Source organism: Aulonocara stuartgranti, assembly GCF_965226115.1.
Source record: "Aulonocara stuartgranti genome assembly, chromosome: 23".
In the NCBI taxonomy this organism is placed as follows: Eukaryota; Metazoa; Chordata; class Actinopteri; order Cichliformes; family Cichlidae; genus Aulonocara; species Aulonocara stuartgranti.
Window position 1 is genome coordinate 11,542,661 of NC_138958.1, and position 26,221 is coordinate 11,568,881.

Genomic DNA, 26,221 nt, shown 5'->3' on the forward strand with positions numbered 1-26,221 from the left:
CACAGTTCAGGTGTTATTTAGTCTTTGGATTCATTAATACAGAGTTAATGACTCTGCACTTATCACAGTCATTAATTGCAGAGTTAAACTAAAAACTAATTACAGCACAGCCCGCATAGATTTTGTGCCAGATAGCAATGCTGATTTTTATTAGTGAGAAGATAATATTAATATAATCCCCAGTATAAGTGGCTGCAAACGAAAAATACCAAGTTCAAGGACAGGGGAGGAGACACAAACCAACCTCAGGGGGTCACGAGTCCAAACATCTGGCATCAAAATCTGCCAAAGCTGCTGAAACTACCCCTTCTTCTAATATCCTGCAAAAAATTCAACATAAAAAGAATAGGTACATATTACTATATATAAATAGCTCATTAGAAACCTCACCTAAAATTACACCAAGCGTTTCCAGTAGTGACAGTGCATGTATATCATGAGTTATCTGAAATGTAGGAGAAAAAGGCAACTTCAGATGACCCCTCCCTGATTTGTTCAACTGTCTGTCCAAAGTTCATGAATGTAAATGTCTGACTAGCTGTATTTATGAAGTTACACAGAAAAGGAGAAGTGATGGGATTTTATGGGAACTACATAGCAAGTTAATGTGATTATTGCACCACTATCTGCTCAGTAGTGATGCTTCTCTGCTACATGAAGCCAACATTGCTGAAGAGATAAACCCTTCCCTAGATTACACCAATTTGTGTTACCATCCATTAAAAATAAACAAACAAAAAAAATTGTTTTGCATATCGGGCACCATGATATAAGGATGCACTGATCTGTTGACACAGAGTAAAAATCCAATAGCTGTGTTAAATGAGCGAGGTGTTCCTACTCTGAGGAAGACACTGCGATTATTCTTATATGGACTGTTAACATCATCAGGATCAACAACAAAAGTGTAAACAGGACTGCGATGCATAAAATGAACGATAAAGTCTCTCTACATGAGCAAATGCTGCTCTGCTACTGACTGTGACACAGCAAACGCAGAGCAACAGGGAGCCACGTTCACCGCATCAGCATCGACCTTTTCCAGTCCGGATATCCAATCCAAATATCAGATTGGTGATCTGATCTACCTGGAACATCGGCGATACGAATACGGCTCTGTGCTATTATACTGTTTGGCCTGTTCATGCTGTTGATAAACTGATATACTTAAAATTTGAAATGAATATTTTATTTCTAGATAGACAGACATTGCATATATGCTAAAAAGTGTAATTTTGGCCTGTTGCTAGGCGGTTGCTAGCCATGCATAATGAAACTTTTGTGGATATGAGTTTGATGTCACTCCCCTGAAACACATTTTTTTTATGAGGTGTTGAAAGTTCATAAATGCTAAAAACGAATAGTTTTCATCTGTTGCTAGGCAACTTGATGCATTTTTAATGCCTGATATAGATGAGAACCATCAGATAAGTAGTAAAGCACCTGTAGTTCAAGTTTGAGTGCAGATGGTCTCGGAGGAGTTTACAGACAAAGACACCAACAGACTGATTTTATACATTACAGTAATATTTTCACTTTCAGCAAACCTGTAACCTGTAAACCAGTCTGACTCGGCCGTTAAGTCTCTGTAATTACTTCAACGCAACTCAGAGCTTTGTTTGAGAACAACGTGAGGGCATGAACAAACTAAATCGAACTCATCGTTACTCTATAGAAAATAAGAAAACCCTCCCACCCTGCAGAACAGCTAACACAAAGCTGCACACGCTGTATGTAGATAGTTTTTGTGTCACTCACACATGCCATATGCTGTCTCTGACAGGCCCATCTGACTGCTGCCACTTACAAAAATGCGCACGCACACACACACACACACACACACACACACACACACACACACACACACACACACACACACACACACACACACCTGATTAAATCTGTGCCGCCGGTACATAAATAATAAGAGGCAGGGTGAGGAAGAGGCTTTTTGAAGACACTGAAAATAGAGAGAAAAAGACAAAGAGAGGGAGGGTGGGTTGAGCTGAAGGGGGACAAGGTGGAAGGAAAAGGTCTACAATAGGTGGGACAGAAAGGGTCCAGAGAGGAGGACGAGTGCACAGCTTCAAAAGAACGCTGCCTGGCCCTCGCTGCTCCTTCAGAGCGTTTGAAGTTGACAGGAGGCCGTCTTTAGGTTGCGGCCCACCAGCTTCCATCTCACTGGATATGACACAAAGCACCAGGTGCACAGCGCTCGAGTACCTGCGTGTGCAGGTACTATGTAGCCCAGAATTTACTGGCCAGTATTATCAGCAAACTAAGCTGCTGCTGTTCCCTTTATCACAGGCTGCTTCATTCACTGTCACTTGGCAGGTTGTCACTCGGTGAGGCAGCAGAGGAGTGTCGAGGAGACTGCAACAATTCTCAGGAACAAACCATACATAGCAAAAAAAAGAAGCATCCTGAAATTAATTATCTTTCGTTGCTCCTTTGAGACTCTGAGGTGTGTGAATATTCAGTGCAAGATGAGAGAACTCATATATGAATCCCTTTCTCAGCTCTGCAGGAGAAAAGACATTAATCTCTGGAGCCTGAGCAGAGCTTACACATGAATTTCTCTAAGGGCCTACAGGCAAGAGGGAGTAATACCTTGCGGGCAAGAATCCAGACACTTAGACACACACATGCAAGCTCGGGATGAGTGTGTAGGGTCACCTGTGGCTTGAGTAGGAGTTCTGGTCTAGAGAGCAGCTTATCAGCCCGTCCCAGGCAGCCTGGGATACCTCTTACTACAACTACCACTCTGGAACAACTCAATTATGCCTCACATGTGCTCATAAAGCCACCATCACCTCACACACAGCTGGGAGATCTTAATGCAGCAGTCTGAGGCACGCTGTCGTAAAGACACAGCAATAATCGCATCCCGCATTATCTGTCTCTTGACATTGGCACATAAATGAGGGAAGAAGCACGAGGCATGCACCTGGAAACGCTGCTGGAGGAGCCCATGTTATCTGTCAGAGTTACATCACAGTGAAGTGGAGAATCAAACGCCAGAGATGGAGAAAAAAAGATAGAAAAAGAACATGCCAACAAAGGTAACGGGAGAGAGGACACCAAGAGCGAGCAGTCAAGTCTCTCTTCACTATTAGCGTACAACTGAAGTGAATATTAGATGAACAAAGCACAGAAACTCCCTTTCCGAAAACCACCGGAGGACGTACGCTGAGAAATGTGAGCAGCCGTGATAGACGTGAAGTTTCAAAGGGTCTCTAGTGTGTGGGCAGCATCTGTTTGAAGGCTTTGATTTGTGTGTATTGAAACATCAAATTGTGAGTAGGAGCAGGCTTAAAATAGACCTAGCACTCCCAGAGCTATTGTTGTGTGCAGGGATAATGCTAGGCTGTGGATCCTTAGGCCAAGCTGCTATTACTCGGGTTATGCATATAAGCTACAGCCAGAACGGCAGACTATTACACAGCCAAACACACCTATAAATAAATAACACCAAGGCCAAAGGCTCAGACATTCTTCAGTGGCGCATAATTCAAGAAGTCACATCCTTTCAAAATCAGACTTCTGCTCATTTTAACACTTGGTCTTCTCACAAGCATCACAAAAATCTTTGGCAGGTTTTAATGAGGAATGCTTACATGAAGGGTTGAGTGTTGGTTTCATCATAGATAATATATTTTCAGAGCTGCACAATCAGAAACACATGTAGAGGTTTGAACACCAGACACCCAACAATATATATTATGTCCTTCAAGTTCAACTTTATCAGTATTTGTTTTATCTATTATGGTGTAGTTATCTCACTTCGGTTATTTTTTGCTGCCAAACCTACTGAGATATTGCTAAGACAGAATCAGTCTGCAAACAATCTACTAAAAGTCTGCCAACAGTCTTCCAACAGAATGCCAACAGTCTGCCACAACTCTACTAATAGTCTACCAACAGTCTGCCAGAAGTCTGCTACAAGTCTGCAAACAATCTACTAAAAGTCTGCCAACAGTCTTCCAACAGACTGCCAACAGTCTGCAAACAGTCTGCAAACAGTCTGCCAGAAGTCTGCTACAAGTCTGCCAACAGACTTCCAATAGTCTACCAACAATCTGCCATTGAACTGGGTCATTTCCATTGTTTGCTGATGATTCACCAATTAGCTGTGATAAGTCATCAAAAATCACACATTTGTTGTTGCCTACATGGACAGAATCTCACATTTAATCAAACTTCATAATAATAATAATAATAATAATAATAATAATAATAATAATAATAATAATACTTTAAAGAATTCATAATCTGCACACAAAATATGGAGATACCAATCTGAATTGATTCTCCAGCTTTAAACCTCCACCTCTAAACACGTGCATTTTGCTCAAAATATGTCTTAAATCGCCACTGTAACACATCAGTATTAACAATGCAAATGTGAAAATTGTTTTTTGGTTGACGTTTTTTTTTTTTTAATTAAGTCAATTTTTACCTCTTTATGTAGAGCAAAGTGCAGGTAAATGGCTTTTTGAGGGAACTGCACAGTTTAATTTACAAACTACAATAAAACGCTTCGACAAAAAGCCACCAAAGGCTCGTCCACTGTGCTGCTGCACGAGCCGCGCTGGCATTGTACGTTTGCACGTGTTCCACTGTACAGTGAGATCAGTGCATACACTTTTAGGACTGGCAACTCCAGCAGGAATCAGCCCGAGTTAGTACTGAGCTCTGCCCAATGCGCTATTCTGTGCCACGTGCAAAACCACAGTGGGGCGTTGCTCAGCTTTGATTTAAATACGGGAAAAAAAATCCACACCACAGTGTGGGCCAGCTGTTGAGACGGAAAAAAAATGTGCTCAGCCAATTTTTACCTATTGAAGACGTGTTACAAATAAATAAGTAAAAACTGGGAGTTCTGCAGTGTGTGAGCTCTGTTTTTTCCAGTGTTGATTTAACCCACAGGACAGCAGGACTGAGCTGCTCTGTAGATGCTCAAGTGTGTCAATGAGACAAGCCTGGCAACTCAGTGTATACACACACGGGCCATGTTGGCTCAGCTTGTGAGCCAACATGGCCCGATAAACATCCAGTGTGTGAAAAGGATAAAAGGTTCTTAACACCAACTGGCACACGACCGCCTCTGGATCCAGATGCTCAAGATCCATTATGAGCATATTGGCCAAAACAGAGGGGCAACCCAGTTTAAAGATAAAGAAGTTGTGATGTCAGCTAGCAGCTCTTGCGTCATTCAAGCCGATCTTACCCCAGATTTGGCGCAGAGCCTCCTGTTGCTGTTTCACCTCGTAAGCAATTGTAAGCAGTTTGAAACAATAATCCTGAGCCAGGCGATACAAAGAGCTCTTCTTAAATGCAGACCAAGTTGTATATTTAACACATGGCAAATAACCAGACCCTGAAAATTATTTGGCAAACACAGAGGCCTGCCCATGCCTGCATATGTTGGTGTGGGACGTGACCTGCCCTCAGGTCTGTGAACAAGCCTCCTTTACAAGTCAGTTTGTTAAAGGAGGAACTCAGAAAGCGCTGTGAGGAAGATGTGAATGCTTGCACAAACACAGGTCGTGCACACAGACCGAGTAGTGTGCAGTGCAAGGGTTTCTCAAATGCAAGATTGTGCCAGAGGGAGCACAAGCAACCACAGAGCCTGAAAAACGGGCCAAACAAAGGCGGAAAACTGGTTGAAGCATAGCAGAGAGTTTTTGTTTAACGGGTTTATTTCTGTGCGTGAACTGGACGTGTACGTTTATCAGTTCCCACCGTAAAGCTCCCGGCTGTGATGGGGAAGTGCTCGCTCAGCAGCCATTTAAGCCTCAGGGAGAGTGACTTCAGGGCAGCCTCACCTGTGACGACACAGCGACAGTTTCTATCTTTGCTTCATCATCTTCACTTCAGTGCTGAGCTACGCTTTAGAAACTGCATGTCAAAAACACAAAAAAGGTTTGGATGCGCTTTAAATCTAAAACAAAAAAAAAAGAAGAAGAAGAGAGAATTCAGTGGTTTGAAACGGCTCAAAGCCTATATTTAATTGAAAATAGTACAAAACACAACATATCATTAGGCTCTTTTTGAGTTTACTGCAAGGAGCACATCTCCCTCGGTGACGTGCAGCGAGCGTGGGCAGCTGTATGATGTAATACATGCAGTCTTGGCTGACATAATTAAGGACTTCCATGAAAACACAAAAGCTCATCTGGAATGCAGCATGTGTATAACATTCAGCATTAATGGTGCCTTCTCAGGTGGAACATCTACTGATATCATCAGCCAACTAGCCTCTCTCCCCCTTTATCCAAACCGGAGCTGCGACTGCGCGCCCTGTGTGACCTGCGTCGCTGCCTCTGATACTGCAGTTTCAAAGGTGGACGCCAGATCTGCAACCACTCAGTGTCAGTTAACGTCTTGAAAACAACCTTGGAGCATCAAGACGTCGATAAAACAGGGATGAGATAGAGTCAGTCTGATATCTGTTTGGGGCTGAATGGAGTCAAGTTTACAATTATATGTAGTCTGCAATGACGCAGCATTTAACTGTGATAAACAGATCAAATCTGTTTCCGTCTAAATGCACACAAATTCACAGTAACTACTTAGATCCAGAATCCAGCCTAACTTCCGTGAGCTGAGACAGAAATTTAGAAATTTGTCCTCCAATAGTGACGTAGGTGCTGCAGGATGGTGACAGCCTTGCTTTTATACATTATTATAGCCAGAATACAACCAGCTGAACGGTAACCAGTTGGTTGGAGTAACTCCTTGGACTTTAAGCAATTCAATGTAGTCACCACCCACCAATTTTTCCTAGTCACAAGGAAGTTGCCATCCTATTTTTACTCCAGTGAGATGGAGCCAGTAACTGTTTCCCTTGGTTGAGTAAAGCCAGCAACATGATTCACATCATTTTCATACTCAAACAATCCAATGACCCCTGGTGCACTGTAGATTGAGGCATAATCTTTTAGATCAAAAAAGTGCTTCATCATAGGCTTCCCCTGCAATTTCATGGAGCGCAGCAGCATGACAAGATAACAATACGCGACATTCATTCGCTCACAGCTCTGCTCTGTCCTCAAGAGACCCCATAACACCCCAAATACAGCCGGTGCAAAGAAATATGGCAACACATGAAGCTATAAACCACCACAAGTCTATCCTCTGAATATGGAATAAACACCTGCAAGTGTTTGAGGTTTGGATGTTTTCTCTGCGGCACTCGGTCATATGCTGGCTCCCTAACTTGGCACTCTGTCATCAAAAATTTGAGAACACCACGGGACAACTGGGCCTCGATCCATGCCAGGAAAGAGTCCTCACAGCATATCAGAGCCACTGGATCCCTCACTGTAGGGGTCACAAGTTCACAATTTTCTCTGAATTATTCATCCTTCTGTATGTGATGATAGAGGACAACTCCAGAAAAAAGTATGTACAGCTAAAATAAGCAAACAGTAAAGCTCCCTGAGGGAAAAAATATTGCTCTGCATAATTAACACTTTAAAAATCCTTATTTATCTTATACTCAACCCCCTCAGTTCAGCTTATGTGATAAAATCTATGACTAAGTGAGAAAATCTGATTGACAAATCATCTCGTATGTACTAGTCATGTTGCATAACTCATAGTGAGAACGCAAACACACTGCACCAGCTTACCTAATAAACACTCGGCTCAAAAATCAAAACGCTCCACCTGGAGTCACTGCAAATGACTCGTACGGCGAATCGCGAGCTGCGGCGTGTTGAGCGTGTCTTTGCATCTCTATGTGACAGAGCACAGTGCCGGCAACTCGTGGGCCAGTGCGCCATAATATTTACTCTAGCCAGGCAGCAAATGCTGCACCTCTCCTCCTGTCCCACTTTAGGCACTCCATCAGCCTGACAAGCCTGGGAAGTCATGCCAACACACACGCACGTACACACACACACAGGCCGGTGGACAGTAAAGGTCCATCATGAGTGTTCTGCTGCTGCTTGTGTGCCTCTCTTCTCTCTTTTTCACCGTCTGCCGTTGAGTGGCTCTTTCCTCTTCCTCTCACTGTAGTAATGAGGATGACAAGCAGCCATGGGTGGAGGAGTGGACGTGGAAACAGAGGGGACCCTGTTCTGCTGAGTGAAACTTAAGCCCGGCCTTGTGACTGACAATGAGAGGCATATTGTGCAGAACTGAGGCATGTGCTGGTGAAGAAGCTGGAGTAAGCTGTAGACAAGCTTTTATGTATTTTTGGGAAGAGGCCAGTGTTGTTACTACAGGCCCACAGAAGTTTGCACGGCTCTCACCATTTCCTTTCAGTGCTGTCACTCAGAGAGAGAGCGAAGAAAGAGCAGTTAAGCACTCTAATTGAAACGTGAGCTGCATTAAGCCGTATCTCGGTACAGGTAAAAATAATCAAGCCATAGAGAAACGAATGATTTCAACTAATGCAGGCTAGACTAGAGGATAAAATGTCTCCTCTGAGGCCTGCAAATGGCTGGCGTTAGTAGCACTCAGTTCCCTGAAAGAGCAAAAGGCAGGTAGTCATTTCTGTGGGACTGAGGCGAAAGCAGGTCAGAGCCTAAGGTGGCTGACTGACAAGATTTCAAAGCAAAACAGCGGAAACAGGAGAAAGATGGAAAAGTAATGGGGGAAAATTCTTGGGCGACATGACGGCGATATAATTAACAGCATCCAGGGAGCGTGAGGGGTTTGGAAGTAATGAAGTAAACCTTTTAAATGCAGTATTTAAAAGCTGTACTTGTGAATTTTTGCACTTCTCTATAGCTGAATATTATTTTCCATCCTGGGTGCAGGTTCTCCAAAGTAAAAGTACTGCTGCTAATTAAGGGTAGAGCTCTAGAATCAGAATCAGAATCAGAAAGGGGTTTATTGCCAAATGTTGAGCAGGTTTACAACATTAGGAAATTGCTGCGGTGCTTCAGTGCAAACATAGTGTCATAAATAGCACTTAAATAGACATGAAAAAATAAAAGTAGGGATAAGAATTAAAAGTGCTACGTAGAAAGATATGTGCATGAGCTATACATGAGATATATACATGAGAATAAGAATTAAGAGTGCTACGTAGAAAGATATATACATGAGTGCAGGTGGTGATCAGTGCCAAACATGGAATGATACAGTGAACACAGCGTAGGGTCATGTGTTAGTGGCGGGGACAGCCATATGGTTATTGTTCATGTGTCCAACAGCAGAGGGGAAGAAACTGTTCTTATGGCGAGAGGTTCTGGTGCGAATGGACCGGAGCCTCCTGCCTGAGGGGAGCAGGTCAAACAGACTGTGTCCAGGGTGAGAAGGGTCAGCTGAGATCCGAGCTGCACGCCGCAATGTCCTGGAGGTGTACAGGTCCTGCAGAGATGGGAGTCTGCAGCCAATCACCTTCTCAGCAGAGCGCACAACACGCTGCAGTCTCTGTTTGTCCCTGATAGTGGCTCCAGCGTACCACACGGTGATGGAGGAGGTGAGGATGGACTCAATGATTGCGGTGTAGAACTGCATCATCGTCCGTGTTGGCAGGTTGAATTTCTTCAGCTGCCTCAGGAAGTACATCCTCTGCTGGGCTTTCTTGATGACGGAGGTGATGGTGGGCTCCCACTTCAGGTCCTGGGTGATGGTGGTACCCAGGAAGCGGAATGAGTCCACAGAGGTGATGGGGGTGTCAGTCAGGATGATGGGGGGGAGTGGGGCTGTGTGCTTCCTGAAGTCCACAATAATCTCCACTGTCTTCTGGGCATTCAGCACCAGGTTGTTGTGGCTGCACCAGGACACCAGACGTTCAACCTCCCTCCTGTAGGCAGACTCGTCCCCGTCCGAGATGAGCCCAATAACGGTGGTGTCATCTGCAAACTTGATTAGCTTGACAGACTGGTGGGTGGAGGTGCAGCAGTTGGTGTACAGGGAGAAGAGCAGAGGAGAAAGAACACAGCCCTGAGGGGAGCCGGTGCTGATGGTCCGGGAGTCCGAGACATTCTTTCCCAGCCTCACATGCTGCTTCCTGTCCGTCAGGAAGTCAGTGATCCACCGGCAGATGGGATCAGGCACATTCATCTGGGAAAGCTTGTCTCGGAGATGGTCTGGAAGGATGGTGTTGAAGGCAGAGCTGAAGTCCACAAACAGGATCCTGGCGTAGGTTCCTGGGGAGTCCAGATGCTGCAGGATGAAGTGTAGGGCCATGTTGATGGCGTCGTCTACAGACCTGTTGGCTCTATATGCAAACTGCAGGGGGTCCAGGAGTGGGGCCCGTGAGGGTCCTGAGATGGGAGAGAACTAGGCGCTCAAAAGACTTCATGACCACAGATGTCAGAGCCACGGGTCTGTAGTCATTTAGTCCAGTGATCCTAGGTTTCTTGGGGACAGGGATTATGGTAGAGGACTTGAAGCAGGCAGGCACATGACATGCCTGCAGTGAGGAGTTGAAAATGCCAGAAAACACTGGGGCCAGGTCGTTTGCACAGTGTCTGAGGGTGGCAGGAGACACGCCGTCTGGGCCGGGAGCTTTCCGAGCATTCAGGTGGTTTATGTTTTTACATCACCGATTTTCTTGTTGATCACGTTTGCTGACAGACAGCTGCGCAGCTGATGGTGTCGGCCTCCTCCAACACAGCAGGCACACGAGGTCAGACGTGTTTATGTTTTCTTACCCAGATCCATCTGAACTGCCAACAAACCAACCCACGAGGCACACAATTAAAACCGTGCCCGCATTAATAGTCATAAGAAATTACGCATACGAATCTTTGCATAATTGGCAGGACGACTGGCCAAGACCCTTCAGACGACTGTTTGTGTGGGAATAAAAACACACTGAATGTTTCGCCTCTTCAGGTGGCTGCAAACGAGCCCGTGTTTAAAATCTCAACATGGCTGGTATCGCATCTGCAATGTTATTCTTTCAGATGCAAACCAGTGCTTTTGGTCGGTCCATTATCCTACACACACGCTATAAAACCTTCCAGCAGTTTACCCTAAAGACACCCAGAAAGACATTATTATGATTTACAATACGGTGATGCCGACGACATGCATGTGAAGGATAAGTGTTTTGCCACACGTAGTTCTGCTTGTGATGAATTTGTTATATTTGAACAACCAAGCAAGTTCCAGATATGTTTGTGCACAAGATGCTTAGACTAAACAAGAACTAGGGTTTTGCTGAAAGGTAAAACCAACCTGCACTCTCATCTTTATGCACAGACTCCAAACATCAATATGCAGAATTTGTAGGTGAGAGACCATATTTTTAGTACACAAAGCTTTCTGGGTTCGGCTTGTAGTCCAAATGCTATGGAGCACAGGTAAACTCGCAGGTAAACAGTCTAATCCATCAGATAACCATCAGCTACCATCTTGTGAAGCCTGGAAGACAGACGCTGAAATCTTGGCCCTGATGTCTGCTGGTGGTACTGGAAGCTGGGCTCCAACAACCATGGCTCAGTTCATACATGCTTAATAACAGAGCATTAACAGCCACACAAGGGTGTCATAGTATGGGAAGATGGAACTGGTATACCGCCAACAGGAACCCCCCTCCTCCAAAACACTGACCTTTTATATAATTTTTCACCACCACCTACTTGTGCATTAACAGCTCCACAGCTGAGACCCCGTCAGCGACCCTTTAACTAGAGTAGAGATTGGAAAACAGGCGAATAAAAAGAAAAAGAAACGGAAAGCAAAATCAATACTGTAGTTTGTCCCCATGTCTCCATCCCAGCTGGACTCTGAACACGAACTGAACTGTAAACGCAGGCAGGGACACAGAGACAGGACCCTTCGTCGTGTGACAGAAAGCATGTGTGCAGGCCACTCAGCCAATCCCTACTCACACACAGACCGGTGGCAGAAACAGCCCTCGTCCACCGATCTGCACACCGAATGCAAAATAAACAGGAATGCACGGAGCAGAAGGAGCACAGCGGCGGCTAATGACAAAGTGCGGATTTTTTGGGCTTAGTATTGCAACATTTGCTTCTTGCACTTTGTTTATTCGGCCGGGTAGAAAACCTAATCAGCCTGCGACGCCCTCAGTCAAACTGACAGGTACAGTAAACCTGGAGGATTGAGTTGTGCTGACCTTGTGCTTTCCACACTGCAATACAGACTACCTTATCACAGCTGACAGCACTCAGCTGCACCTCCCACAGAACACAATGCCCGCAAAGCGAACACAAACTGGATGGAAGAGACAGTCACGGGAACTCCCTCCCACACCCACAGACAGAAAAGACATCCTGCGGTAACCATGGAAACCCTCCACTTCCCCACAAGATGACACGACAGGTGTTGCGGGATGACCCTATGAGCGCCTGTGTGTTCACCTGGATCGCTTTTAATCAGTTGAAGGTGAGGAGGCCACAGGTGGACAAGGAAGAAGCAGGAGGACTCAGAATAGAGAGGAAGAGAAGGAGTGTGGAGGAGTGAGACGTTTATATTTCAGCCACCGGAAACAGAAAGGCATATGTGAGAAACAAGCACACACACAGTAACAGATAAACGAGGGAGGGAGTGTGGAGGAGAGAGGCAGATAGATGGAGATAAAACAAGGCTAAAGTCAGGAGGGGCACCACAACATCCACCCACAGGATTGCTGGTCTGGCCCTGATGGGAGCTGCAGGTGATGGATGCTGTCCCCTTTAACTGTCTGGCTACACCAGAGCTGCACAGCCACCAAAGGGTGTAATGATCTGCTGCTGATGGCACGCTGTAGTCTACAGTAGCTAATGACCATATGGCACATTTAAAGGCAGCAGCCAGTAAGGCGGTTTGGAAACTTCTGAAGTGCCTTTGGCGATCCGGTGTGCTTCATAGTGTCTGAGGAAGGAAGGAAGGATCCATCTGAAACAGACTCTGTAACTTTGAGCTAATGAGCTGCAAATGGTCTGTGTATCAGATGTAATCCTGGCTGCTGTGACTTTGTTCATACAATCCAGCAGCTTCTGTCTTCCTCTGAGGCAGTCATGAGGAACAAAGACGATCAGCAGGTCGTTCCCCCGCAGGCCAAAAGGCTGCTGTGGACAGAAGGCAGCTCAGAAGTTGTACCACAGGTTTAGCAGCAGCAGCAGCAGCAGAGGTGTGAGCCCATGGCCGGCCACAGAGCTCTGCTCTGTCCTGGAGCTCGAGCCGCTTAACAGCTGTGTCCAGCTGTGCTACAGGGAGACACTGGGAGCTTTGTTCCCCACAGGGGGAGTCAGTGCTGTGTGCGTGTGCTCATAGTTTCATTTCCACAAAGGTTAACGGCCTGTAGCTTCGACCAAAGCTGCTCTTCCCTGTGAGGAGTGTTTCCCCCCCACGCACACACACACACGGGCTCCCAGCAGCGGGACAGCCTGGCACAGCCGGATGTGTGGAAAATTTGAAATGCGCCGAGCCAACGCTGTCCAAGGCGAGCGAGCGAGCGCATTCACACAGTCCAAACGCGAGACAGGAACACAGCTCCGTGTGGGCACCTCGTGGATTTTACCACCAGTAACAACAATGATAGTTAAAAACGAGCGAGAGAAACAGAGAAACAAAGCGTCGTTAGCCCCACGGTCAGCCCCGCCAGCGAGAAACCATCGACAGTGTGCAGGAAGGAGAGCGCCCGGTAATCACGGACACTCGGGAAACAACAACAAAAGAGTCCACGAACAGCAGGACAAACCGCACCTCTGGGACACATCAACAGGCAATCCCCGCTGCTACTTACTCAAATGAACCGGTTCCACTCGGTCCGGTGGAGGAGGAGAGTCGGGCGGTCTTCCGGCTGTGTCGGGCGGGATCTGCGCTATGGAGACTGGAGAGCTCAGGCTCGGAGCCGCGAGGACTGAACGTAAACTGTGGCTTGCGTCATTTCACCAGGATGCCACTATTGCGCGCAGCAATGCAGCCATCTTGCTGAGGAGTGCCCCACCGAGCCACCAATCAGCGCCGGGCCCGAGCTGCACATCACCGCTGCGTAAAAACGCTCCGAAGGCGCTGAACAGCAGGAGAGCCGCTCGCATTCATGAGACACGCACGTAAATGTGCACATAAACAAAAGTGCTGGAAATGTACCGAGTACTCACCTACCTCTGTCGTGTACTTTTACTGTGTTTTCATTTCTTGGCACCGGATTAAAATAACCGCCAGCGAGTGTAAACATGGGATCGGTTCAGCAGATACTTGTACTTCTACTCAAGTGACAAAAACAGATTTAAATACATATTTCTGCTAAATATGATGAGCACTCTTGCAGCAGGGTTTGAATCACTCTGACAGTAATACCATGGCGCATACTGACAATTTCCCAATTACACGTCTGTCACATTGACTCGAGTGATTTGATGGGGGTGTCCGCCCACTGCACAGAAACCTCTGTCGGAACAGAAGTGATTTTCACATCTCCTGCCTCTTTGTTCCACAAAAGCCAGCATGTGTTCATCATTTCCTCTCAAACAAGATAAAAATAATGGAACATTTTAATCACATGAGAACAGTCCGGTGCAGTAAAACAGGAAAGCGACATTGTTAAACCTTCTGTTTGACTTTTTTTTTTTTTTTTATTAAATCAAGCACTCTGTGTTCAGACAGCAAGTTCCTCTCATTCGTTTTTATTTATTCTCACCCTGTCAACTTATTGGCTTATTACTGCAGATCCCACAGTGCCCCCCTGTGGCGCCGTTATCCATCCCGTCGTGCTGCTGAGGGTGTGTCTGCTTCACCCTACATGGTCCAGAGGCTGTTGTGGTGTGAACCAGAACCTGAGCAAACAGCCCTGTAGTAATTTCAGTCAACATACATATTTACACCGACACGCAACTTAGTAAAGCCTTCAGCAATATCAAGCCTGGTGATCCCGCAGCTTATCCATCACCAATCCTCATCAACTGTGGTCAACGTGTACATACAATAAGGCCCGAGACCACCAAACAAGTAAACCTATGAACACGTTTAAATAAAACTGATTGGTCAGTGGGTTAATTTGTGAGAAAGCCACTGAGTTAAAGTGGTCAGAAATGCATAGAGAGAACAACAGTGAAGTAATGTGAAGTGGAAAGTGAGACAAAGTTAGAAACAGTGTGGTCCATGTCATGGTCATAATCCATCAGATAGAATCTGCTCAGACAAATAAAACAGAAAGTGTAAGAACCTAAAAACAACTCCCTTATGGCCCAGAGACAGTACGTGGGTCGCCTTGGCTCGCGATACCATTTGCCGAGGGCAAGAGAATGCATCATCCCCAGCTTCCTTTTGATTCATAAGACTGAGGCCGGTGACACGTGACACCTCGCGGTCGCTCCCCATAGCGGGATCAGACCAGTCACAGGGCAGAACGCACCTAACGTCTGTCAGAGCTCATCCTTTTCCATCTGCTTGAAGGCCTCCAAGTCTTCTCGCCAATCAGCCAGCAGTTCGTCAACCGACTGGCTGCTTGAGTCCGTGTCTTCCTCTGGCTTCTCCTCCTTCTCCGAGTCTCTGTCCTCTTGAGGCTGAGCCACAGCCGGCTCCGCCTCTGCAGGTTTGACTTCCTCTTTTGGTGCACTAACTTCCTCTGCAGGACTAGTATCTTCATCCACTGGACTGACTTCCTCCGGAGCACTCTCGTCTAGCTCCACCGTGCTCATCTGCGACTGGCCTATAGGTTCGTGTGAGGTGGGAGTCGTTGCCTCAGTCAAGCAGTCCTCCTCCCTTTCTTGCACATCTGCACCTGAAAAGGAAGCAGGGGCGTGAGACGAAACAGCTTTACACACAAACACTCCTCCCCTCCCTCCTCTGCAATCTATAGATGCCTCCTGGTAACCATTCTCAGTCAAAAATAGAACCGTTTTCATCAAGAGGCTGACAACTAAAACAGCATGATGCTGAATGTGAGTCATGTTTCCCAGAAGATAAAACCTTCCTCACATAGCTCCACAACTAAACTGAGAGTCGGCTGCGAAAATGAACCTGGCAGACGGATGCAGTGTGAATTTGACACAGATCTGGTCAGCGATAAAGCGTTTTCAGTCTGTTACCTCTTCTAAAAATGCAGCCGCTTTTTCAGCTGCAGATTGTGAGTGAGTTAAGGAACGAGTGCGCCCGTTTAGGACTGCCGCTAACCCAGAGGCTTGCATGATTCAGATGCAGATGGGTGCAGGCGATCTGGTCATTATGATGTCACAGTGGCTCTGTGGTGGCACAGATTCGCCGTTAATCAAAGGATCTGAGATCCAGGGTCTGCAGAGTGCACAGCAGATGCTCAGACCCAACCGCTCCTACGGTGCAGATGTACAACTGGAAGTCATTCTCATAATAACGGCCTCTCTTTAAACTGTTCAGGATTCGTTAAAAAGATTTGTTTTTACAGCTGTTTATATCAAAGTAAAAGCAGATAAGTGTGGTCAAACCCTGTCACTGTCCTGCCTTCCTGTGAAACCTATGATGACCAAAGACAGAAAAGGCTGCTATGACTTAAACTCTTCGAGGGAGGAAATAGCAAATGACACATTTCTGTGATTGCACCAAGCTTCTCTGTGAAAGTCAGAAACAGAAACCTGAGGCAACGAGCCAGACTGCACAGGATGAAGACCGTCAAGCATTACTACAAAGAGGAAAAACAGAGATTAAAGAAGAGAGAGGAAAAAAAAAAAAAAAAAGCGCATACTTACTGCCCTCGATCAGGCTTCCAGGAAGAGGTTTACCTTTGAATATGGCCGCTGCCCATCAAAAAGGACAGAGTATGCAAGAAAGAGAAGAAAGCAGGACAGAGAAGAGAGAAAGGCACCGTTACACAGCACAGAGAAAAGGAGGGAAAGAGCGATAAGGATGCAAACCTCCCCCATTTCCCATTATAACCACAACAAGTGGGTGGTTTTGGAATAAGCCACAAGCTCTGAGACTTCAAATAATGCCCGAATCCCTGCAGCCCATCTTTATTTTATGAAGCCACGTTAAGGCTCAGTCAGCGGAGGCATAAATAAGCACACTGACGTGATGAGTCTCACGAACCGAGTGGAGAGGAACAAAGAGGAACCATTAGGGAGAGTGTCACACCTCTGTCTCTGGCTTTGTCGCTCAGCAGCACCTCCACCTCTCTGTACTCCTTCAGCGCCTCCAGCAGGATGTTGCCTTCCTTGTGGAACAGGAAGAGGAGAGGCAAGGTGATGTCATCGGTGCTGCGGCCATCCCCCGCCATCTGAAAGAGTGGAGCTGTGTCGCTGCTGCTGCCCTCGTTATCGTCTGCAATGATATGGGTTTTTTTGTTTTTTAAAACAGCTGCTCGTTTTTCTATATGAAACATAAAAAGAACTTATTGTTCGTGAATCTGGTCAGAAAAGTGTTGCTTTGCTGTTTAATCACGATGCTGTGAGCAGAAATTACTGGGCTGGCTGTCTTTGAGATAATTAGGTTGTCGAGCGCTAATCTAGTCACTGAGCAGTCATCTGCTGCTCGCGCTCACCAACGACTATGCCTCCAATGGCGCCAGCCTTCTGGATGTGCCGGGCCTTCTCTGCAAACATGCACTGACCCCTCTGGAGCAGAGCGATGTGACCCTGGATGTACTCGGCGTTAACGATCTCACTGCAGCCGCTGTAGGGCTCGGCTACAGTGACAAAGCCCCGCACCTGCACAGACGAGGCGGAAAAGAGGCGAAGTTACAGAAAGAACAAAGACCGACACTAACAGCACGTATCTCAGAGCTCTGCGAGCAAGCACTCGTCTCTCCATCTGTGATCCTGAAGAGGAAACGTGAGCGCCTCGCTTACAAAAAACAAAAACAACAGAAGGACCCTTTAGTGACCACTTGTAACCCCGAAGCTTGGCGAGCCCACTCACCCCTGTGGAACTTTTGGACAGATCCGTGCCAAACTGTGCCGGGCCGGCGGTCAGCACCACCCTGCCAAAGAATGGATGAGAGACGATTTGAATGGCTCTCGGAGGCAGCTGCTCTTTCTGCTGCTGACTGGACAGCTCCATCATCTCCTGCATGAACCGCACGCCGTCCTCCGCTGCCACTGCGCTCACCGCCTGCGGGCGACAGAGCGGGAGAGAGCGTTTAAAGGATGAAAAGACCTGTGAAAGTCATCTGGCCCAAAATGTCGGATATCTTGTATGCGCACATGCTCTTCTGCATTTATTACTTATAAATTATAAAGAAATATTTTCAGATTTTAAAAGATATTTTTCCCCCATTGCTTCCAGAGACTGACTGTGTGGTCAGAGCGGTTCGTAAAGAGCTTCTTAAACCTGGTTATTCTGATTCTAATGCTCAGAGTGAAACAGCTGAGAAGCAGCAGTAAACCCACTTATCTCAGCTATGGATACTGTGTTTGTTCATCTGGGCTGTGTGGTGTTGACCTGTGTAGCATGCTGGACCAGCTGAACCCTGCCATCCTTTAGGTGGATGAGACTGACTCCCATCCTCCTCAGCAGCTCCAGATGTTCAGGGTTGTTTGCCATGAAGTCCTGAGCCCTGAGGGGAGGACGGCCCATACCAGGTTCCCTGACAGGAGGCATGGGAAGAAGCAGAGAAAATGAAAGACAGAAGAGGTGAGCGACTATAGAAAACAGATCATTACTGGCAGCCCGGTTTAACCTGTTTAGCGTGCATACCTGTAAGGGGCAGGGCGCGGGCAGCTCTTATCAACGGCACTACGGATCGGCTCTCTCAGGATGCGAGGGAAGGCAGGGTCAGGAAACAGGAGGTGCGTATTGGGACAAGTCCAGTCAAAGTTTGAGTCGTCCAGCTCCTCATCTGACTGAAACATCAGGAACCAGACGTTTAAATCAAAAGGTGTCCATGCTTTCATCACTTTCTAAAAGTTTCGTTACAGTGGAATCGTTTTCGTCACCGTTCGATTTGAGGGAGCAGGTGAGGAGTGAGGGGCCATGGAGAGAGACAGGGGCAGCAGGTGTGCCTCAGTCGTGAAGACGTAGTCCTCCACGTCAAACGGTATGTCGTCCAGTTCAGCAAACAGCAGGAACAGATACTTAAACATCTCAGCGAGGAAGAACGAGTCCATTCTGGGGAAAAAAGACCAAATAAATTCTTTAATTTCTGGGAACTGCAAAGAAGTTTCCTTACTGCACAGCGACATGGATGCACATGTTTGATTCAGCAATCGGAGACACCTTCACCAGATTTCTATCTTCTCCCAGTGTAGTTTATAAAATGCTTTTGCCACAATCCCCATCCAAAGATTAAATGATGGCACACCATCGAATGTGATAACATTTTGTTTTGCCCATGCATTATCTCCTGTATGCAAATCTAATGTGGTGTAAGCATATCTAAACACAGTGCCTGATTTCACAATCGTCATTCAAATAAGGAGTCTATCGTTCCCACCGATCCTCGTGGCTGCCTGTCCGTACATCCTTCATTGCTGCAAAGCCGCAGGGAACACGAGCAAAGCGATTGAGGTTGTCCATAATGGTGCGACCTGCCTCCAGGTAGTAAGGGTCTCCTGTGGCCTGGAAGAGCGAGAGGGCAGGAGTGTGATCACAACACAAGGAGAGCACATCAGGGATTTTTAATGAGACTGCATATCTAGAAACACATATCAGTGATCTGTATGTTGAAGGGTGCTTAATTATTACAACTTTTCTGACAAACTAGATACATTCTCATGCACCTTGAGATGTCTCAGAAACATAGTAGAAAAAGCAGGCTTAGCATAAACTACTGCATGATATTAATCCGGCACTGTGAAATGAGAATGCCTGCATTATGTCACACTACTTGATAAATTACCTTGTAAAGGAAATAGGTGCTCTCTGCAAATTCAGGCCTCAAGGGATGTTGGGCCCAGTGTACCCTGAAATCAGTAGTGAAGGCCTGAGGACAACCGGAGAAGGACAAAGGGGTCAGCGCACTCGTGCTAAGCAGCGTAAATAGGACAGACAGATGAAGGGAAAATGCAGCAGTGTAGCAATAAATGCAAGCTTGTTCGTTTCAAACTGTTTTAGTTGGCAGCACAAGTCACGTGAAGTTATCTGACCGAGTGGTTAAATTTCACTGAGAAGATGAAGCCAACAGTGACAGACTACCTCTGGCAGGAAGTTGTGTTTTTTGGTAACTTGGTACAACATCTCATGAGTCTCGATGGCAGGCCGGATATCTCCCTTCAGCACCTGGGACATAAGAAATGTTAGTCGTGTTACTGAAATGCTAAACGACCAGCAAATGGTTCGAGTTCACGTGATCTAATCTGACCTGCAGCCCTGGGAAGAAGGCCAGCAGAGAGTCCATCCAGGTGCGAGCAGGAAGCAGAGGTTTGTGGATGTGGACGTCCAGCAGCAGAGGAGGCTGGCTAATGTACTTCATGATAGATGCGTAGTGCTAAATGGGACACGCAAAGAAGATACAACCGTTAAGATAAACAGAACAGACTGCATTTTGTTTTATTACTTATTAACTGTAAACTGTGACCAGTTTTGGTGTGACTTGGCAGGTGTGTGCATGTTTCCAGTCCCGTCAGTGAGAAGAGAAAAGATAAATACAGAAATCTGTCATGTATAAAAAAGTTCAAACTATTCTTCTTGGGTAACAAAATGTTCTAGGAGCGTCACACGTACAGCGACCTTTGTGATCAAGGACTCGGCTCAAGCGAGCAATCTTAAATCTGTAACGCTGCTTCATAAGGGAGATGCCATTGTGACAAATGCTATTATTCACACAGTGAAGCATCAGATTACTCCACCAAAGTGTGTGTGTGTGTGTGCGCGCGCGCTTACAATATTGAACCGTTCCAGAAACAGGTCGTCTCCCAAGAGGACGTAGGCCTTTAGCAGGTATTCATAATACGAATCAATTCCCGCTCCGACTCCGCTGTCTGGAACACACAAAATCATCACTTTATAAGACGAGAGGAGTCAGAGGACACACAAGAGTTCTAGTTCACCCACAAGATCCTACCGTACTTCAAATCACTTTTCCTATTTCCTTCCTTTAATAACAAACACTGCCCCAGTCTTTCTCTCTCTTCCTCAGTCACAAGTCCTCCCTGTACCTGCTCTCTCACCTCTTCGGACCCACTCTCCAGAGTGGATGTTGATGGTGGTTCCCACCAGATTGCTGTTTCTCTGCCTCTTCTCCCAAAGAAAGTCCAGAGCTCTCCGGGCATGGGCCTGTGATAAGGGAAGGGTGCTTTATCGATTGACCAGGAAAAATCTATCTGCAGCAGCTCTGCACTCTTTGAAGGATTACAGAAACTGACTCTGTGCTTATTCAGCAGTTTACTGCTGCCAGGAACTGAAACAGTGTGGAGCACAGAGAAAGCCAAAGAAAAATACCTGTAATCAGAATAACGCTGATTTTAAAAAAAAAAACTAAACACAGAGCAAATATTTCCTGATGTGACTCGTTTTATTATATTTCCACGAGCGGCTTTTTAAAAAAGGAAAATGACACGTGCGGAGGATAAATAAAGGCATATTTAGCTGAATGACAACATGGCGTTGTGCTTACTGGAATAGTTAAAGGAAACAAGACTTGCCATTAAAATGACTTGACTTTATGCGAGGTCAAAAATCTGCACGGCAAACTGATGAAACAGAAACACCATCAGGTGCTTCCTGATTAACATCAGCGCAGAAATGAACAGAAATGATGACAAACAGCAATTTTCAAGTCTGCGTGCACTTGTGTAACAGCAAAAAGGGAACTGGGAAGATGTTTTTGTTCTCAAAAAGAGGTGACTGAGCTGAGTTTACTCAGTTACTATAAATATGTGCAGCCCCAGGCGGGGGGTAAAACACAGGTGGTTACGGTGTATCATCATTAAGATACGAGCACTGTAAAAAAAGTACATGTTAAACAAGACACGACATCTCACCTGTAAATATGAGACACTACGTGGCATTTTAATATTTACATATCATTACATAACAGGGTGGTTTCATAAAGGCAAGGATCTGCAAACTGATCTCAAATGAAACTTAAACTGCATGTTGGGTGTGGCTGCTTGAGACACAATAAAAGCTCTCAGACAGCCATCAAGTGCCTCAAGGTGCAGAAACGGTGAGGCGATACAACTAAAACAGAGACATGTGGTGTGTAAGTGACTGCAAATGTTAAAAAGACTAACAGCTCAATCTGAACTAGATCAGCAGAAGAAAACGGATAATGGAAAAAGATGAGCCGATTTTAAATTACTGCTGAAATGTGTTGCTCGTGATGCTTTGCTGAGTGCTAATGTCCCCGCTGCACCACGTGATCATACGACCGGCCGCGTGTTACCTCAAACACAGGGTCCCCAGTGAAACGGCTTAAAGCGGCAAACTCCAGGATGATGGTTCCTGCGCACGCTGTGCAGGTGTCCGTTTCTGTGCCCGTCCTCGTCTCGGGCCCCCTGACGCCATGTTTCAGGTTCACCTGTCAATCGGAAAGGAAAAGAAAAACATTAAAACTCTGCTTTGAGAGACGCGTTTGATCTTGCGAGAGGATTTGCATGAAAACAAGTCGGCCGAGAGAACGTCTGCATCGGGGAGCGGTGACAGCTGCGAGCGGAGCAGCGAAGCAGAAAATGGAAACATGAAGCCGTGAAGTGAAAGAATGCCCCGAGCAAACGCAGGTAACTGTTTGCTGTATGTGAATAAACTCAAACATTTATTTTGTAATACACATAAAACAAAACATCTTTACTAAAGATTCTGCAAGTCTTCTATTTTTTCCATCGCACAAACGTGGATCGCCTCTATGACTGCGTCACATATGACCTGCACTCTTCTTACTGAACAAGGAGCGAGCTGCTGCTATCCTCCAAGCCGCAGAACATCAATAACACCCCTTTTTTTTTTTAAACTACATTTGGAAACCTCCTGTGGACATTTAGTGCATTTAATAAAAGAAGTAACAATGCTAGAGTTGGCTTTTGGCTTTATTCTTGCAAGAAGGAATTCAGTCAGTACAAGGTACTCATGGCGTTGTCCTGAGGACTTCATCAAAGGATCCATACCCTGCTGCCATACCCCCCCCAATCTGTTGCCAGGCAGAAAAACAGCCAATCTACCCAGATCAACCACAGTTCAACAGGATATATGCAGCATGTAAGTTAAACAAAAATGTAACTGCCCAGAGGCAGGAAGCAGGACACTGCCTCAATTAGGGAGACCCTGCATACCTGCACTTCTACGACCTGCAGGGGTCAAGCCTACATCAGCTTACATACAGTCTGTAATTCCGCCCAAGTGTTTCTGTCTCACCCTGGGATAAGGCAGGCCGCTGCTGGTGTTGAATGCGGGCAGCAGTCGAAGCCCCAGGTCTTTGGCCATGTGTAGGAGCTCATCCTGGTACCACTGCATGTGCTGACCTCCTTCTTTCAACATCACGGCCATGGAGTGTCCTCCCAGCAGACCTCTGATCAGACGCACGCACACACAACATCCACATACAGCGAATTTAGTACAACGCAATCCTATCATTTTAAATGTGGGACAGTGCACGGGCTTGTATTTGTTGACCTTAACTATCTGAAGACAATTTAATCCAATCTCACCCGAGGACTCGAATGTTGGTCTCAAAGACGGACACGACGATGTCATTGTCCAGCCGCACGTCTGACAGGACTCGTCTCACTGCGTCTTCAAACTCTGTCGTCTTATTTAAAAGCTGCAAGCCAGAAACGGATGACTGTGAAACTGGGCTCAATTACACATAGTTTAAATATCAAATGAAATGCACTGGAAAGAAAAATAATCCCAGAAATACCTAACTGGGAATTTATATTTAGTATTAAGGACTCTAGACACAGTGCTCCGATCTAATTGTTAAGCAAAACAGCATATGGAATCATCTGTTCTACACAGCCTGTGATCCTTATTCATTTACTATTTTTCATTAAACAAATAAACATCAGATGCAAACAAAGCCTACTCACCACCAAAGTGTCCAGAGTATCGATGAGGGTCAGCGAAAACCTTTCAGGGGGAAATCGTAGCAGTTTATCAAGAGTGACACAAACAGACAAAACTTCCTGACGAGTTCCAAAGCAGTAAGGTAAGTAAATCGCCTCGGACTGCTGTGGTCATAACAAAGGCAGCCTGCTACTCACTTGCCAAGTGCATCATCTATGTCTCCACGACTGGGCTCGAGCCCACGGACTCGTCCTCTGCACGTTAGAGGCATCAGCTCATCAGCTGGGTACGCATGGTCCTGGGAAACACACAAACACACTTTAGACAAAGTGCTGATGCTGTTGACCGGACTGTGTGTTCGCAGATTTGAACAAATAAATAATGAACCTCACTCAGCTCTTCTGTTTACTCACCATATAGTTCTGATATGCATGATCAAACATCTCAACCACTTGGTTCCTTAAACAAAAGCAGAACGGACAGAAGTCAGCAGGTATAACATCTGCTCAGATGAGGAAAAAGCATGAGTGTTTTTTCTTCAACTTACTTCAATCTCTGCTTCTCCTCCCGGGACATGGCCTGTCCAGGGCTACATAATGCTCCAAACAGCATCAATAATAACAGTACTAGTGGCATTGCGGTGTGCTGGGAAGATTACAGCTAAATGCATACAAACCTAAAAGTACACTATCTAATCTTTGAGACCACCCTGACAAACTAACTTATGCCATCCCAATCATTCTTTTTTTTTAGTTTTCCTTGTGAGGTAATGTCTAATGAGCAATGCTCAAAAACAGCACGAAGAGTTAGTTTTGGCTACTTCGACTCTATCGGTGTAGACCCCAAGGAGTGACTAGGTAAAATGTGCGTCCACAGCTGAAACTACAGGTAAATATCTAAGCAGGAATGAGTTCAAGTAACCAGATATTTAAGCCTAGCTGACAGTATGTGCCAGCGACTGGTTGTAGTGGAAATGTGCGCCACCTCTTGGGAACGGGTCCCTGTACGTGTCACACCTGTTTACTTTCCCTGGGCTGATTCTACACAGGATGTGTGACACGTTGTCATGGAAAACCCTGACGTTACATTTAAAACCCCATTAAGACGAAACCCCGCCGTGCCAAACCAATCCAGCTGGAAACCAAACCGCTGTTTTCCAGATGTTTTCGCCTAACACACCAGTGGGAAATGTTGGGAAAGCTTCTCTTTTTTTACGTTATAACGGTTCCCGGTGATCTTTATAACTCAATGTGAGCCAAACCAGACTGTTCCGAGTTAACAGTTCATGCCTTATCTGTGTTTATAACTCATGTCCTCAAACAGCCTGGAACAAATTAAAGAGTTAAGGCAACACCTCCGGCTATCGCCCGGCCTGTTAGATGAAAAGCTTACTACAGGAGAGTTAATGATTTCCTCCTCTTGACAGCTCTCTATCGTCTGCTACTCAGAAGAAGCCGAGCACTTGTCGGTCTCTAATTAGCTGAGCGGCGCTAACTAGCCGGGCAGGTGACAACGGGCGACCCGGGAATACGAGATGGGTCGAAAAAACACCTCTCCATCGCTGAACAGCGGGCCTTTCCTGGGTATCTTCTCCGTGTTTTTTGCGATTAAGTTGATAATTTCGCTGTACGGCTGTGTTTCCCCAAGCTAGCTGCCGTCAAAAAACCGGATGCTGTTACGATGAAAACGTCAACAACATCCGCTTCCTGGAAGAGTAGGCGGTGTGGTCGTAGGTTTTATTTGTCCTGCAGCACTTTCGGTCAGGCTCAGAGATGCAGTTAAAGAGCTATCGGTTGGGATTTAATGTAACTCCGAGTCAGTAACCAGCCTGGCAGAAAACACATAGCATACTGATGATGTTTGTATGGGAGTTACACACATTACACCCCCGGTAACATGACGGTTACACAACGAGGCGGGAGAGCTACCTGACAGTCAAAAATGAGGAACACAAAATAAATTTGCACTTCTGTGTCGTTCATGAAAGCTCAGAAAAAGTACAATCACAGCGATTAAATTTGCAATCACGGCGTTTAATCTAAGGCAAAAAACACAACAATATTCTAATAATTATCAATACCGCAGACGAAACAAATTCAGCCAAATATCTGTCATTTTATGTGAATTCCTGCTTTTATTATGTTTTCTTTGTTTACTATTAGTAACTTTTGCTTGTATGGCACAGCGTTATTGCTCCCCGCCTGTAAAACTAGATATTTTACTTATGTGACTGTCCCGTAACTGTATGGCCACATACAAAATCTATTCTAACTTTTTACTACTTTTCTGTACGCGCTGGTAGCGCTACAATTAAGAAATATCCTGATGGAAATTGAATGCACCATGAATGCTGAGTAAATTCAGTCCTATCAATACATTAAAAAAAAACAGTCAAATCAAATCAAATCACTTTTATTGTCACATCACATGTGCAGGTACATTGGTACAG

General features: G+C 45.8%; 2 protein-coding genes across 6 annotated transcripts in view; both read right to left on the reverse strand.

Annotated features, from left to right (window-relative positions):
- LOC309700499 (uncharacterized protein C1orf21 homolog) overlaps nucleotides 1-14,337 on the reverse strand; it is a 31,728-nt gene extending 17,391 nt beyond the window's left edge. The window contains exons 1-2 of one of the 4 annotated variants that reach the window (XM_082524056.1): nucleotides 13,664-13,958; nucleotides 245-320 (exon numbers count right to left, since the gene is read on the reverse strand). The gene's annotated coding sequence lies outside the window, so the exon portion shown is untranslated. The other 3 variants (XM_082524057.1, XM_082524058.1, XM_082524055.1) reach the window with 3 other exon arrangements.
- Nucleotides 14,338-14,470: 133 nt separating this feature from the next.
- On the reverse strand, nucleotides 14,471-25,473 carry edem3 (ER degradation enhancer, mannosidase alpha-like 3). 2 transcript variants are annotated; one of them, XM_082524028.1, is made up of 21 exons: nucleotides 24,320-25,473; nucleotides 24,186-24,231; nucleotides 23,970-24,070; nucleotides 23,796-23,835; nucleotides 23,415-23,527; nucleotides 23,122-23,275; nucleotides 22,157-22,291; nucleotides 20,940-21,045; nucleotides 20,653-20,750; nucleotides 20,132-20,257; nucleotides 19,966-20,049; nucleotides 19,670-19,753; nucleotides 19,265-19,389; nucleotides 18,768-18,939; nucleotides 18,529-18,674; nucleotides 18,274-18,418; nucleotides 17,752-17,943; nucleotides 17,375-17,540; nucleotides 16,969-17,154; nucleotides 16,584-16,631; nucleotides 14,471-15,643 (listed from the first exon to the last, which is right to left on the reverse strand). In XM_082524028.1, the coding sequence occupies exons 1-21, from the start codon at nucleotides 24,406-24,408 to the stop codon at nucleotides 15,285-15,287; spliced, it is 2,715 nt and encodes a 904-aa protein (XP_082380154.1). In that variant the 5' UTR covers nucleotides 24,409-25,473; the 3' UTR covers nucleotides 14,471-15,284. The 2 variants fall into 2 exon arrangements, with proteins under 2 accessions (XP_082380154.1, XP_082380155.1); XM_082524029.1 differs by lacking the exon at nucleotides 16,584-16,631.
- Between the last annotated feature and the right edge of the window lie 748 nt (nucleotides 25,474-26,221).